Source organism: Chaetodon auriga, chromosome 8, assembly GCF_051107435.1.
Source record: "Chaetodon auriga isolate fChaAug3 chromosome 8, fChaAug3.hap1, whole genome shotgun sequence".
Taxonomy (NCBI): Eukaryota; Metazoa; Chordata; class Actinopteri; order Chaetodontiformes; family Chaetodontidae; genus Chaetodon; species Chaetodon auriga.
In genome coordinates, this window is record NC_135081.1 from 1,699,087 (window position 1) to 1,716,225 (window position 17,139).

Here is a 17,139-nt window from a genome sequence, read left to right on the forward strand (position 1 = left end):
CCAAAACATATCACCTTCTCTGCCTCTTCAACTCATTTCCTGTTTTATCATGTGACACTGAGCAGTCATATGACACTCAGCTTACCTTACCAGGAAGAGACGTTGCAGCTCAGGGAAAAATCCAGGAAGAAGAGAAACTGAAGCTTCGGGTAAAAAGGTAAGAGGCTGTCATTTTCACAATTTTCACAACTGTTTTTCAGTAATGTTTTGAGAAAATCTTGAAAAGACATTATCTGAGTATTAATATGGTGTGTGTGTGTGTGTGTGTGTGTGTGTGTGTGTGTGTGTAATTGTGTAAACAGGATGTCGGCAGCTCAAGTGTTCTTTTTTACTTGCCGAGATCCAGTATTATACATAACTCATGCAGTTATGTATGAGTAAAGTATTTTAATCTTTTTTGGTCTCTATATAGAGCTGTGTTTGCATTGGAGTATGCACTGTTTTCTCCTTTGTTTACATGAGGAAATTTTGGCAATGACTGAGGTAACTGATGGTAAAGTACAGTTGTCATTCACGCTGACACCAATGGCATCCCATGTCGACTATATTAAATATTGAAACTAGATTTTTAACATATTTTCAATGCTCTGGAGTCCAGTGGAAAGGGCATTTTTATCTCTGGACCCTACTGAAAACGGGCATTTTAGCAGACTGCTTAACCTCCACCAGTGGTGTAGTCTAGTTTTTTATAGCGGGTATACTGTATATACTTGTACTCACCCGTCCAGGAACAACACATCTTAGAATGACAACCATCTTGGAGGAACACCTCATAAGCACCATCATGACCTTGTGTCTGATGCTGCCTCTTAACATGTTGATAACGTAACCGGTCTTTCAGAATGCTCTCAAGATGTATAGTGTAGGCTATGCATTAGTGAATGATTCAGATTCAGATGTTTTTTTTAGTACAAGAATAGACTGGACATCTAGGTCATTCGGAAAAGCACAGATCATCCACTTCATAACACCATGATGAACCAAAAAAAACAGCAATGGTGGATGGCTCCTCTCTCTTCACTGCAGGACGGAGAGATACAGAAGATCCTTCATACCTACAGCCATCAGTCAATGAACAACAATGATAATTTAGTCTTATCAGTAGTAGCCACAATGAACATATCATTTTGAATAAATTCTTATTAGCATTATTATTAAATTAACAAGAAAACACCTCAAATTGGCTTCAAACAAGACAAAATCATTACTTAACTATAATAGTATACTATAATATTAAATAAAGCTTCAGCTTCATCTTCATCTGGCTGTGAGTTCAGTGGCATGCTTCAGAAAACACTGAAAAAGTGTCCTCTGGCCTTGTTTTCATTTCATCTCTTTGTAATTCACTCGCTGATTTTCTTCCTTTGTGCAATACTGCCGAGAATGCCTGTGAAAGAAATGGTTGCAATCATGTGCACACAGACTGGGTTAATTTAGCGAATTAATCAATGTGTGAAAGCTTTCACAAATGATGTTGTTACGTATGCTTACGCATCACGTGGAGATATGGGGGAAAAAAAAAGATTTTCTATTGAGTATAGGGCGTATACTGGCATATCATGCAGACTAAACCACTGGGTGTACACAAATCACTGACCTTTTCCAGTGGGTATACGGCGTATACCTGCGTATCACGTAGACTACACCACTGGCCTCCACAGCTGGTTTCAATCCAAATTCTCTAGTCCATATTATGGTTTTAGTGACAGCTTTAATCTTTCCTGGGAACAGTATGCTCTATTTAAAAAGGATGGTCTCTACCGGGTGGCTGTGGTTTAGGAGGTAGAGTGGTCAACCACACCACACTGGAGTGTGAGCGAATAACGCTCATAATGAGCAGGTGGCTTAGCTGCCGTATGAATGTGTGTGCAAACGGGTGAATGACTTGTGTTGTAAAAAGCCCTTTGATTGGTTTTCAGACTAAAAAAGCACTATACAAATACAGTCCATTTACCATTTACCCTAAACCCTGTGGTGCAGAAATGTTGGATGGTGACATATTTTTATTCAACCCATAGAAAAAGATAAAGCCACTGTGAAAGTCAGTGACAGTGGCTCTGGCCATCGTCATCTTGGCAGTGCCTGACTCTGCCAAACTCCCAACTAATCCAAAAATAGGTAGAGCATGGATGGAGCTGAGGCTGGATGAAGCCTGGTAGCTGAAAATGAGCAGCAAGCTGTGACTCAAAGGGGCCATGCCTGCAATTATGCATAACTTTAAGCCTTAATGTAATTTAAACTAATGAGTTATATAAAATATACCCACCATACATGTCATGAATGAGGAAATTAGCTATCGAGACCAAAACCGTTTTTGTGTCTGCAAACATGTTTACTTCTACTGTGAAGCCTTGCATCAGTTTGAGAGGTATTAACTCTCAGAATCTTTTAACAACATCCCGCACCTCACTTTCAGATAAGTATAGATCTTACGTCCCCTCCCACCAGTTTTGGGGTCTAGGTCTATGTGATTTCACTCCACTGATTCAAGCATATGATATAAGATATCCTGTCAGGTTAATATATGATGTGTTTAGGATCATTCAGCAGCCAAGAGTGGCACTTGAAGCATTAAACTTGTAACAAACTAACTAATTCATTCTTTACAAAGAAATTAGAACAAGTAAAAACTTAAGAAAGGAGAGGTAAAGAAAGAAGGACTTCAGGAAGCATTCGATCAAAAATAGGATTTCCCATCAACATGGTTATAATATCCAGTTGTTTGTTGTTTTCTTTTTTGCTTCCCACATCTCGCTTTTTCATGCGGTAGGTTTCACCCCCCATCGTCTCCTGTGTTTACCAACACATCTGATCATCTTTCATGCCTTTATCTTTATACCATCGTTTTCATTCATTGATTGTCATCACTATATTTCTTATTCAATTACATTTGTCCCTTTATTTGTATTTGTCGTTTGATTCTTTGTTGGTGTCTTGCTTTCTATATCTTACTTCCAGTCACTTCATGTACGCTAATTCCTTTTTCTTCATTTTACCTGAATTAAAGTAAATTTGTGCATTTCAAAGCCTCTTACCTTATCAGCAAAAGACACAGTTTGTTTGATATTATTTGATATTATTAGGGTGACTGAAATTAAATTGATTAGTGGACCAATAATTAAGAGTGGCTCTCTCTAATTAATAAAACCACACTGAACTAAATGTTCCCTCTCACAGCTCTATGGTTCTGCTACATAGAGCATTCTCTATGCTGTTCCTGTGTCTGACTTCCTGCCTGGCTCGATCAGCTGCATGAAGCTTGACATGGCTTCCGTCAAAAATAGATTCATAAAACGTGAAGTTTCTTTTCACAGCCATGGGAAAGACACATATATTGGCCCTTAAGACATAATGATCTTCAACTGCTTTACAGTTTTTGCCCATTGTTTTAACACTATTGACACATGCTGAGACCAAAGTAACAAAACTTGAAGTTTTTGTTACTTTACCTTAAAGACAGCGTAACCATACCCTAAACAAAAGTGCTGCTTTGCACTTTTGTTGCAATTGTGCAACACACTTGCTCCTGCACCCTACACACTATTTCATACATAAGAAATTTTGTTCATAAATGAAATCTCAGGGTACCATTGGGAAAACACATCCATTCACAATATAAAACACATTGGGTAATTGGAAATACTTAGACACACACCTGAAAATACTTACAAAACTGAACACCAATCAGCCAGCCACAAATAGGCCTCAGCTAAGCCATTTTGAGAACTTTGCACGCATGGAAGCAGGGAGAGCAAGAGGCAGAGGCAGAGGTAGAGGAAGAGGAAGACAAAGAGAGAGGAGTAGGACGTGGTTGAAGAGGCTACGCATGGAGTGATATTTCAGATGATATTAGAGCAACTTTGGTGGACCATATGATAAATCATGGCCTGACAATGAGAGAAGGTGGGCACAGAGTCCACCCACATCTAAGCAAATTCACAGTTGCCTCCATCATAAGGACGTTCAGACTGGAAAGCAGGTATGTCTTGAACTCTCTACTCCAGACTGTACTCCCTCCTTTTGTAACAAAAATTGGTAGTTCTGTGAAACAATGTAAGTATACAGTAATATACAGTACTGCATAGTACATAATACTGTACCATTGAGATGTTACAGTACAGTACTGTAAATACAATAGAGTTTTGTGAAACATGCAGTATGGTATATACAGTAAAATACAATATATACAGTGCTGTAAAAAAGGACCAAACCAAATTTTTGACCGTTGCTTGAACACTTTTTGCAAAACTTGGCTCATTGTGTCAAAACTGCACACAAGCAAATAAAACACAACACTGGGAAATAAACCATTCACATCTATGTCAAACTGAAACTCTACTATCAAAACATAATCCTTTGTCAAAATGTCACTCTGACGAGAAAATGATACACACTTGCATCATATGAATACACTTTCAGATTGGCAGGAACACACTAGTGTACTTAAATAAAACACTGCAGTCTTTCATTTTAACAGTTTTTATTCAGTTTCTCCAAGCATTCTGTGAAGATCAATGCAACACTGTTTTTTTTTTTCTTCCAACAAAGGTTTTCACAACCCTCAATAATAATAATATAATAATAATAATAACCCTTACCCTAATAACGCTTTCTCAATTTATGTTGATGAATACTTGCCTATCTGCAAGTATTTGTTGCTGTAGGTGGTGGAGACAGATTGCATTGTTTGCTCTGATTATTTCCACAATGGCAAGTTCCTGCTGTTGGGTGAACAAGTGTTCCTGTCCACCCCCAGAAGGTCTTCTAGACATTCTGTAGAAAAGTGAAACCGTGAATTGTTATTGGTTTGGGTATTTATTTATTTTTTTACAGTAACGTATATACTGTACTTTACTGTGTATATCATACACAGTACTGAAACATCTCAATAGTGCAGTATTATGTACTATACTGTACTGTATGTTTCACAGAACTACCAATTTTTGTTTCAAAAGGAGCATTAGCCAACTATTGCTTAGCTGAGGCCTATTTGTGGCTGGCTGATTGGTGTACAGTTTTGTGAGTATTTTCAAGTGTGTGTCTAAGTATTTCCAATTAAAAAAGTGGTTAAAAAACTTCAAGTTTTGTTACTTTAGTCTAAGCGTATGTCAATAGTGTTCAAGCAATGGGCAAAAACTGTAAGCACTTTTTGTTGTATTTTATGCACAAATTGTGCTATATAAATATTATGTATAATACTAACAATTATTTTTTATTAATATCATTGATGTAAATGTGAGGTATGTGCATTTACAGCACATACATCATATTTTCCAGTGATACTTTTACAATGTGCTGTTACAGGAGTTGTGCATCTAAAGGTGTGGAGATGCAGTGTCTTGCCTTACTACTGGTAAGCCAAGTGTTTTCACTACACCCTCATGAAGTTTCTCTGGCTGCAGCAATTTACAGTTTTTCACAATTGCTAAAACACAAAACCCCATTCTCTGAACCAAATTCTCAGTGGCTTAAGCAAATTTCGAAACACTCTTTTGGCCAAACCTTTGGCCAAACCTTAAACAGTGTTCAGGCACTCTCAATTTGCAAAACTCATCTGCTCTTTTTGGCAAAACCTTAAACACATTCTCAGCCACTAAACATATTTCACACTGTGATACACTTGTGTTTCAAAATTGTAAACACTGGCAGCAAAATGTGAACATGTGAACTCCAACACAGCTGTCATCTTTTACACACAACTCAAAAGTGAATACGCATGTTTCTAATGATGTCATCAGACCAATTGGGCAGGATAAAAGCCAGTTCAGAGGGCACAGGTGGCACATGTGCTTTCATCTACAATGGATAGAAACATACAGAGAGGCAGAGGAGTTCATATGAGAGGTGGTGGACGAGGAGGAAGGTGACGAGGAAGAGGCTGAGGAAGACCTAGAACAATCATCACTGATGAAATTCAGGCAACTATTGTACACCACATCCTTGTTCATGGTATGACAATGAGAGAAGTAGGACAAAGAGTCCAGCCTAACTTGAGCAGATTCTCTGTGGCCAGCATCATCAGGACATTCAGAGAAGAGAACAGGTAATTGTTTCTTGTTGTACAACATTTGACATACAGAATACTGTACTGTAAGTACTGTAATGATCATTACAATGCTATTTTCACTGCCTGTATACGTTTGTAAGTGCATTTTCTCCTTTATAGAATTGAAAGATGGCCAAATGAGGATGAAGGGCTGCTCTTTTCTCCCAACAACAAAAAGCACTGATTGTTGACATGGTCCTTCAAAATAATGCCATCCGACTCCATGAAATCCAGCAGAGTGATTGAAGACAATGTCAACTTTGATGGAATCAACAGTGTGTCTCTGTCAACTATTATCTATTACTAAGATATCAGTATGTGCAAGTAAGTGTAACCTACACACTTTCAGTACAATTCTATGCTCATAGGCTGACTGTTACTGTAGGCTAGTAGTTGTGTTGCTAATTTTGCAGTACAGTAAACTATATTGTAATGTATGTAAATCTGGAGTGCATACTGTAAATACACTATTGCAGAAGTCTGTCTTTCTGTGTCACTTGCTGCACTAAACTACTTTTTATGTATTTTTATAGCGAGTGTTTGAACTGGATTCCATGGAAAGGCCCCATTAATACATTTTCATAGATGAAGCAGGGTACAGGCTGGCAAAAAGGAGGCAGAGAGGCAGGAACATAATTGGTCAACATGCCATTGTGGATGTCCCTGGCCAGCATGGTGGCAATGTCACCCTTTGTGCAGCCATAAGTAACTGGGGGTTCTCCACTGTCATACAAACCTGGGGCCATATAACACCAAACATCTCCTGACATTTCTGGGTGGTCTACAGGATATTATGACTGCGCGTGAACAGCTGGATCAGCAAGCAGTGCATCCAATATATGTCACAGTTTGGGACAATATGAGTTTTCACCATGCTGTCCGTGAGTGGTTCACCAACAACCAGCACTTCATCAAGGTTTTCTTTTCGCCCTACAGCCCTTCCTGAATCCAATAGGAGTTTTTCTCTGCATGGCGGTGGAAGGTCTATGACCAACAGCCCTACACCAGGGAAAATTTATTGGAGGCAATGGAACAGGCCTGTGATGACATAACTGTGGAGTCTTGTCAAGGCTGGGATCGGCACAGCAGAGGGTTCTTCCCCCCTGATGTCTGGCAAGGGAAAATATTGCCTGCGATGTGGATGAAGTCCTCTGGCCAAACCCTGCACAAAGACAAGATATTGTCTTTCTTTTCTTTTCTTTTTTTTTTTTGTTTTGTTGAATGTAGATATCACTTTGACTACGATAATTTTATGCTGAATGCATTTACAATAAACATTTTCTGTTAACTACATGCCCTGGATGCTGTGTCCTAAATTATTTTATGTAGTGTCTAACGAATGCTCTGAGGTCAATATGTTTTTACATGTTGTGTATATGATCTGAACACATTGTTGGTTTTGAACATAGGATAACTGGATTTGAGGTGATAGTTTGATTGTGATAGAAAACTCTGGTGTTTTGTAAATGTAGTTTGAATTTTTGGGTTTGTGTTTAAGGTTTTGAGAAAATGGGTGGAGGTTTCAAGAAATGTGTTTTAGCAATTGTGAAAAACTGTAACCGATGGTACATGTTTTTTCTCCCTCCTTCGCCAAGCTTTGACAGTCTGAAGCAGTGTTATGTTGTGGACATTAGCTTTCAGTTTCACCGTGCTGGAAAGTGTTCAGGTTAATGGCTAACACAGTCACAATATACACTTTTGGGAGAAACATTACTCACTGTGTGCAGTGCAGTTGCTGAGACATAATTTAATATTTTTTTCACAGGCATCAAGTTCAGTAGTTTGGACATAGTTGCACTAAATATGTTCGGGTGTCATTTCAAGTCGTAAGTGCTGACAGTGGTTGAAATCAGTTCAGTTGAAATCAATTGGCTAAAATTTCAGTTGTTGAAACAGTTGAATTGTCAGTTTATATACAACACTGAAAGTAGTAGTAGTAGTAGTAAACTAGGTAAAAGGTGGAAGCAGTGTCAGTTGATGTGTAAGTCATGAAAGTAGTTTAAATGTCACTTGTTCAGTAAGAAATGAAGATGGTTGAACTGTCAGTTTACAACATTCTTCATAATACACACAAATGTGAAACAGTAAAACATAAATTAATCCAAAAAAAACCCCACACATTTTACCACCACAGCAAGAAAAACATTCTGTATATATGCCTGCGTGTGAGCAAATGTTAAGTAAATCTTTAATTTGCACGTTTCTTCTTTTAGGAATGGGGCCCTTAGCAACAAGTCTCTTTGCCCTCATCTCTCTGACTGTGGCCCTAGACAATGGATTGCTGAAGACCCCACCCATGGGATGGATGGCCTGGGAACGCTTTCGCTGTGACACTGACTGTAAAGATGACCCAGAGAACTGCATCAGGTATGATCAATTGCCGAATCTCTGTGATTTAGCATACCTGCTTTATTTTATTTTATTTGATATTGATGTTTTGAACAAAGACACCAAAGGCTTTATCACCAACAAGATAACGGACGGAGGTAGAGTCAGAGTGGAGAGCAAAAGAGGGGACTGCATTCTAGAGTAAGAAACCACACAATGAGTTACATACTTCTACTTCTGCAATGAAAACAAACAAATTGTGCTTTCTGTGAAACACTGTGGCACTCTGGTAGATTTTTGGAGAATTCCTAAGCCCTCCCTTGGAATAATGGTATGAAGGGTGCAAAATATCAAACATATTATACTCATGACCACCGATTTACAGTCAAATAGATTTAGTATTTTGCTGTGGTGCCATCCGTTGGTGAAAACCCATTACATTTGGACAAAAATTTTGAAATGATAAAAAAAAAAAAAGGTATGCATGGCTGACAAACACTCTTTCTTTGTCCTTCCTGTTGACAGGGAGGATCTGTTCAGAGACATGGCTGACCGGCTGGCTGAGGATGGCTGGAAGGAGCTGGGCTACAAGTATGTAATCATTGATGACTGCTGGATGTCCATGTTGAGAGATGAACAAGGGAGGCTGCAGCCTGAACCCTCCAGGTCAGTATTCTTCCTTCACATTGTAGATTCAGCATGTCTGTGTTGCGTCAACATTCGTTATTGTGCAATCATTTGTTTAGAAAGCCCCTCAGTAGGGACTTTTATTTGAATTCATTTGAATTATTCTGATGACCTCTTGAAGTACAGTTTTGCTCTCAAAGATTTAAATAAACAGAATCTGCCATTCTGAGTTTGTATTGTGAGATCTAATTAGCAACCAGTTTCACTCATGGACAGATCATGGGCAGATGATGTCTGTTATCGAAAAAAAAAACCAAAAAAACAAACAATTTACATCTGACCTATCGTCTTCAGTTACATATGGTTATACATCAGGACCACGTCAACCAAACATTTGTTTTATTTAAATACTATGTATAGGTCTCATGACGTAAGATTATCCAGTATTTCACAAATGAAAATTAGTTTATTAATTAGAAAATCATCTGAAGGAATAAATCTTATTTGTGTAAATCTTTATTTTTTCTCTGCTTTCCTGTCCAAAAAGCACCAAAATATTTTCAATTCGTGTATAGCTGCTGGGGATTGTATGTCATACATGTGTTCATTTGCCCATGCCATCAATCCATCATCCATGGAGTATGTCCAGCCGTTAAATCAACCTGTGAACCTGCAGTTTTATGGGTCTCGACCCTCAGGTTAGGAGCCGCTGTATTACTGGTTAATTGTTTGCTATCTAGCTTAACTGTTTGAGCACAGATTATTAAACAATGATTCTTCTTTTTGTGGTGTTTTTGGTGATTGACAAACAGACATGTTTATTTTTTTTTTTAATGAAAATGTTGTTTGTGATTAATGCCTCCTTCTTATTGTCTGTTGGTGCGTACCCTGGCATGCATCTTAAATGTATAAGTCGAGCGTGTGTAACTGAAACATCACTATACTCTTGGCTGATGCTTTAATTAGCTTCCTGTAAAATAACAGTGTTTGCTTGCTTTTCTCCAGGTTCCCAGGGGGCATTGCAAAACTGGCGAGGTATATCCATGACCGTGGACTGAAGCTTGGCATTTATGCAGACATGGGCACTCACACATGTATGGGATTCCCAGGCACCACACTGGATAAAATTGAGATTGATGCCCAGACTTTTGCCAGTTGGGGGGTAGATTATCTGAAGTTTGATGGCTGTTACTCAAATCCTGTGGAACAAATGCTGGGTAAGAGCATCTCCTAGCCTGTTAAAATACATGGAATTATGTACCTGAAAACCTAAAATTCTTTAGTACAAGAAGCCACCTGAGATCATGGACTAGCCATAGCAAGTGTTTTCTTGTGTCACACAGGTTATCCTCTGATGTCCAAGGCTTTGAATGCTACAGGTAGACCTATAGCCTACTCCTGTAGTTGGCCTGCCTATCTGGGAGGACTTCCACCTATGGTGAGTGTCATCACTACATCACTGTCAAACCATGTTGTTGGGTGATTGGAATTTGGACAGAACTGTGCCAATATCCTTAAACAAGACCGGATATATCACTGCACTGAGACTTGTAACTTCTTGAAACAAGTGCATTTGTATTGAAAACTTGTTTTTTGTTCATTTTCGAACTCATTAACTATGTCAGGGTATTACAGCCAATGTACGTGAGAAAGAAAATACGTAGTCAGGGAAGGGGGTTGTATTCTGGGAAAAAATAAGAATTTACAAGATTAAACCCATAAAGTTAAAAGAGAAAAATGGTGTTTGGAGGTTGGATCAACCTCATCACACCACAGATGCCTCCTTTCTGTCTGTCTGCAGTTGATGATCTAATCATGGACATGGGACTTTGGGCTGCTGAGGTGGCTGCAGCATCCCATAAAATCTGGCATTATAAAAACCACTGGTTTATGAAAAAGTTTAAACTTCTGACTTTCTTCTTTTTCCAGTATTTGTGGCAGGAAATAGATATTACATTGTTTTTATACGTTTATTGTCAAAATTTATTAGTCTATAATACTTCTTTCAAAGTGATATGATTAATGCAAAAACCATGAATGTTGCATATAATTTAGTATAATGCCATTACATAGACTAACTTTCTCTGAGCACCCCAAACTGTGAACAATCTATGAATGAAATTCACCTCAGCAATGGGATTTAGCGATAAGGGAATACTCCTGATTTTAGCCCAGAATCACCACATTATCATAAACATACAGACTTTGAAGAGATAATGCCATGAATTTGGCCTATTCAAAAAAATACAACATACTGATTTGGATGATGTAATAACTTTTGTGCATTTGGAATGCAATGGACAGATGCAAGGATATTGCTGGTTACATCTATGAGCAATTTCTTTGGAATCTGAGTGCTTATGATAATATGGTGATTCTCTGCATTATACAAGGCAAGTGATGGTGTCTGTGATGTAATGAGCGTGACTTTTTAAAGCTGCAGTAGGTAACTTGTATAAAAGTAATTTTTTGTCATATTTGCTAAAACTGTCCCTGTGCCCAGACAGCAGTACGTGAAACATGTAATCTGTAAAAAAAAAAAAAAAAAACGGCTCTATTGGTCCCACCTACTGCTCCTACTGCGATTTGCAAGAATCCACCGCGCCTGACACAAAAAAACCAATCAGAGCCAGAGGAGCGTCTGAGGGAGTGTCTGACATCTGTCAATCACTACTCACACATGCTGTGAATCGCCCCCTCCCTCCGCTCATGCTGCCGGCTGCTGCTCAGTCAAACAGCTCTGTGAGCGGCGTCAGGAGGCGAGTGAAAGCTATGGTGGCGCAACAGCCACCCGCAAAGGAGAAACTGCCCATACCACCACTGACAACAACAGCATATACGGCTAAGACAACAAAAAACCATAAAGCTAATATGGTGATTGTTACAGTAACAATCTGCAGCGCGTACGGTATGTTAGCAACTGTGATGTAGGGGCTGGGCAGAGTTAGCTTGTTTCCGATGCTAAGGCTAACATTACTGGTTGTCACGGCAGCAGCGCAGATGCCGCAGGGAGGAGGGGCTTGGAGGCAGGGCATGAGTGCAGCGGAGAGGGAGGGGGAGTGACGTTGAACTTGTGTTTGTTTAAATTTTCAGGCTAAGTCTGCCCTCTTCTCGATCTTACCTACTTAAGCTTTAAAGTGTTGCCATGTGGTTCCTTGACAAAAGGTTTTTTCTCATATATTTGTGACTTTCAGATTTACCAAACATGCTCTCAGAGCATTTCTGAGTTTTTTCCACAGTAATAATGACTATATAATCTAAGAGATTATCATAAATTTGCAACTTTAATCTTTGAAATGATTTTTTTCTCAGAATATTGTCCCCCTTCCCAGGCTTCGTAACTATTTTTTAAATCTGCAATGGCCCTTGTATGCCATTGTTATTAACAGGTAAAATAACTTGTTAAGATGGAGATTTTTAGCGATGTAGTGGCATGGCTCTCTGAATGGCAAATTCTGTTTCCTGCTCCTACCAGGTGAACTACTCTCTGCTGGGGGATATTTGTCATTTGTGGAGGAATTACTATGATATCCAGGACTCATGGGACAGTGTGCAAGGCATCATTGAGTGGTTCTCCATCAACCAGGATGATCTGCAGCCAGTTGCAGGGCCTGGACGGTGGAATGACCCTGACATGGTAAAATGGATTAGTCTTCAGATCCTATACCTCCAAACAGTACAACTGATAGTACAGGCAATCAGAGCTCTAACTGCTGTCTCTCAGGGTGTATTCACATCCAAGGTTAATTTGCTCAAAACCATAGTGAAAGTTTTTTTGTTTGTTTGTTTGTTTTTGCTTCATTTTTGTATTTGGTTGACAGAAGTTATATGACACACACATAAGTAATGACGCACACAGACATTTTCCACATACAGCAGGTCAGGACCATACTCTTTAATGTACAGACAGCCAACAATTCCCACATAAGCAAGCACTTGGTGACAGCAGTGAGGAAAAACTCATTTTTAATAGGCAGAAACCTCAAGCAAAACCAAATTCTGGATGGGCGGCCATCTGCTGTGTGGGTAGACATATAGAGAGGAAGAGGGGTGGACAGAGATAGAGACAGGTGGGGGGGGGGGGGGGGGGGGTGCACAGCAATGATAATAATAATGACAGCTATAATAATAGACACATGACTATATTAATTAAGCATATGAAAATAAAAGTATATGGTATAATAATATAGTTTATGTACATCATAATGATACTGTGTAATAGCCTCTCAGCTCTTGTACGCCTTACTATACATTCTTTGCCAATGACCCATTTTTTAAATGTCTCTTCATGCCTCACATAGCTCTGATATCTTTACTCAGCTCATCATTGGAAACTTTGGTCTCAGTGTGGACCAGGCTCGCTCTCAGATGGCTCTCTGGGCGATAATGGCTGCACCCCTCATTATGTCTAATGACCTTCGAAACTTGGACAGCAGTGCGAGGGCCATCCTGCAAAACAAAGTGGCTATTGCCATCAACCAGGACCGAATGGGCATCCCAGGAAGACGCCTCCTGCAGGTCATCATCATTACTAAAACATCAGTCAATGAAGCGTGAACATAAATGGCCAGAAAATAATATACACAATAATATAGTAGTGTTAGTGGTGTTGAATGCTCAGGAGGGAAGAAATTTGGGGATATGGATAAATAGATTGGCTCTCTGAAACTCAAGGGATGTGTTTTTAAAGAACTTCTTTTTTTCTTTATCTTTCTTTATTTTGTGTATGTGTTGTGTGTGTGTGTGTGTGTGTGTGTGTGTGTGCGTGCGTGCGTGTGTGCATGCCTGTTTGTCATCACACAGGAGAAGAGTCATATTGAGGTTTACTGGAGGCCTCTGTCTCATTCAGCCAGCTCCCTCGTATTCTTGAGTCGACGCAGTGACATGCCCTACCTCTACCACACCTCTCTGGCTAAACTCAACTATGATGCTGGCAACTATAAGGTTTATTCACCCTCTATGTGTTAGCCTGTGTGTTCATACTCGTATGAATGTGTGTAGAATGTGATAATTTGCTAATTCTTTCTGACATATACTCAATTGGAAATCCTACAATGTATTGAATGATTTACCTTTTCAATGATGCGCAGTTTGTTTATAAATTATTGTGTTCTGTTTTTATTTACATTTAAAATAGTAACCATTTTTGACTGTTTTGGTTCTCTTGTGAAGAAAAACTGTGTGTGTATATATATATGTGTGTGTGTGTATGTGTGTGTGTATGTATGTGTATAATATGTATGCATCCTCTTCCCTTGCTTTTAGGTCTATGATGTGTTTACTGGCATGACGATGACAGGGTTGGATGCCACCACAGAGTTTACACTTTCCATCAATCCCTCAGGTGTTGTTATGTGGTACGTCTCGCCAGAACAACAGTCCAAACAGACTGACAAACTCCATTACCAGCACAAAAAAGCCTCACAATTCACATTCCACAAAGGTAAACCTGGGCATCACACTGTGTTATGAAGGAACTGTTTCAGAGAACAAAAATGCTAAAATGGGATTTTTTAGAATAATATAAAGTGCTGACAGGCTCGAACACAGCCTTGTCAGCTTGATCTTAGCTTATTATTGAACAGATTTTTCTTTTGCACTTATGTTTTCTTGAAGGAAATATAACATTCTTTAATTCTGTGTTCTTTTTTCATATTGTTTCAAATTAAAAAAAAAAAAAACAATTGTTGCCCTTGTTTGTGATGTTTTTCCCTGGAAGAATTTAATTTTGTCACAATATCGTACATTCTACTAGTGCCACCAGCTATGGGGATATGAACCTGAGGATCTCTCCACGTTTCATCTGTGGATGAGTAGTAGGAAAGTAGGGGGCAGGGATAAAAAACAATTTCCCTTTATTTTCATTTTTGTTTTTGTTATTTTTTTTTGAAGATTATTTCATATGTGATAACTGCTATATATACCTCAAAAGTAGTTAAGAGGGGAGCAAAGCACTGAACCACTTTGAAGTCATTGAGATGAAAATTGTTCTTTGCTTTGAGCTTTGTAGTCAAAATGGTGACACATTTAATACAGCTGCAATCAACCCCCATTGCATATTAGGCTTATTGGCAAAATAGCCTAATAAGCCTAAGCCCAAATAAGCCTAATATGTAATGGGGCTTGAATAATTTTGATTGCAACTGTACATAAAATACATAATTAATGAGTCATCTGAACAGAGTAATAAATAACAAAATGATGTCAGGTCACTGTGGCACAGGATAATAATGACGGTAAAAAAAAAAAAAAAAAGAAATAAGATTGTATTGAGAATGAAACACAGAATTAAAATAAAAAAGTGCCACAACAGTTCCATCTTTAAACATAGAAGCTCTTCCATTATTTAGTCAGAGGAGTTTAGAAATGAATTCAACTGCTGAACGAAACACCTTGAGAAAAAACACACATGTATCAACAACATCTATTCAGATGTACTTTTCCACTTAGGGTTGGTATAGTTCTCGAAATTGTTTAAATGTTAATGAATGTGTCGTTGGTGTCCGCCCCCCCCCCAGTGTAAAATTGTTTAAGTCTGAGTAAAATGTGAGGCAGATTTGGAAGTGGCCCACCACATTTTCACTCACAGACTTTAGTCACAAGGTGGCAGCATTGAATATAATTACTGTCACTACACCAAGTGCATCATGGTCTTTCTTACTGTTTTACGTGCAAACAACGTGGAAATTTGCAGAGTGGACAGTGTGGTGACCCTGTTGTGGAAGGTAGTAGGTAAATACACACCCACCTTGCAAAATATTCCTGTGCAGATACAAAAAGGACATTATCTGAGTTACCATTAGTTACATTATCTGAGTCACCATTAGTGCCTAACCATGGTGGTAATAGCCCACTGCTGAGCTGCTTTAACAGGGGGCTCGGTAGCTTGCTCATTCTGTTAAAAAAGGTTGGTGCAAATCTGACTAACCACAAAAAAATGCTATAAAAGCCCTTGAAGTAATTGTGTACTGTGTGGTATCTACTTCCATGGGCTACATTAGGATGACCCAAGCTTTCTTGGAGACAGAAGACAAGACGGATTACCAACTGACTGCTAATGATGGCTGACTCTTTCCCAACAGGAATATTGAAAAGATACTTCCTTTTTCTGTTTGAGGTAAAAAATGACTTTCTGTTATACATGCATGAATGAATGCATGTATGCATTATTTGCATGTTTAGTGTCATTATCCACCTCTGAGCATCAAAAGCCTCGATCTTTATTCACTGTGGTTGTGTAGTAATGAGATACAGTTTTTTAAGGAAATTGTCGGAAAAAAATAAAGTAAGTAAGTAAAAAAATCTTGTTATTGCCTCCCTGGGATGGCACTCAGATGGGGGGTGGGCCCTGGAAACCGCCTCCCCAAGTCATCCATGGATTGGATAAAAACTTTTTGAAACCCCTCACGACACTTCATAAACACACACTGTATAAAAGGCCCTCACAGAAAATGCAAAGCTGATGTTTACCATTACCATTTAACTTTACCACTATTAATTTCCCCTGTCTCTGTTTTAAAGGTCTCATATTATGAAAAACTCACTTTTCCTGGGATTTGGGGTGTTATTTTGTGTCTCTTGTGCTACCACACGCAAAACAAAGTGTGAAATAAGACCGTCCATGCTTTTTTGAGTGAGATACCAATCTCTGAAAGCACCCTGCCTGCAGCTTCCAAACGAGCCGATCGAATTCGGCGAGGACAATTACGCAACAAGCCCACACATTTACATATTCCCACCTACCAGCCACCACCCCCTTTGCATCTCCCCTGTGTCTCTCCACCCACCAGATACAGCGCTACCTTCTCACAGATCCACCATTTCTCTATCGAAAGCACCGTGTTAGGAATCATCATGTCGAGGTGCCACACGCAGTGTTCTGTTGTTGGCTGTAAAGACCAGCACAAAATGCTCCATCGGCTCCCAGCCGCAGAGGACAGAAGAGTGGCATGGGTTGAATTCATTTTTGAAGGCAACATCCCCGCTACAGTTGGCAAAAACCTGTTGGTGTGTGCTAAACACTTTCTCCAACCTCGGCAGTACAAGGCAGGATTAGCTGGGAGACTTTCTCTAAAGGTGGAGTCACTTCCAGCTTTGCATGGAATACCTGCAGACGGGGGACATGTAAGTATACAAAT

The 17,139-nt window shown here is 39.1% G+C and overlaps 1 protein-coding gene across 2 annotated transcripts; it reads left to right on the plus strand.

The window, feature by feature from the left end:
* Positions 1-64: 64 nt before the first annotated feature.
* Positions 65-15,238, plus strand: LOC143324296 (alpha-N-acetylgalactosaminidase-like). Of its 2 annotated transcripts, XM_076736657.1 has the most exons (10): positions 137-157; positions 5,305-5,353; positions 8,260-8,413; positions 8,900-9,040; positions 10,007-10,218; positions 10,345-10,439; positions 12,477-12,638; positions 13,322-13,519; positions 13,805-13,945; positions 14,267-14,668. In XM_076736657.1, exons 3-10 carry the CDS (start codon positions 8,262-8,264, stop codon positions 14,471-14,473), a joined length of 1,308 nt encoding a protein of 435 aa, XP_076592772.1. In that variant the 5' UTR covers positions 137-157; positions 5,305-5,353; positions 8,260-8,261; the 3' UTR covers positions 14,474-14,668. The 2 variants fall into 2 exon arrangements, with proteins under 2 accessions (XP_076592771.1, XP_076592772.1); XM_076736656.1 differs by lacking the exon at positions 5,305-5,353 and having other exon boundaries at positions 65-157; positions 14,267-15,238.
* The last annotated feature ends 1,901 nt before the right edge of the window (positions 15,239-17,139 follow it).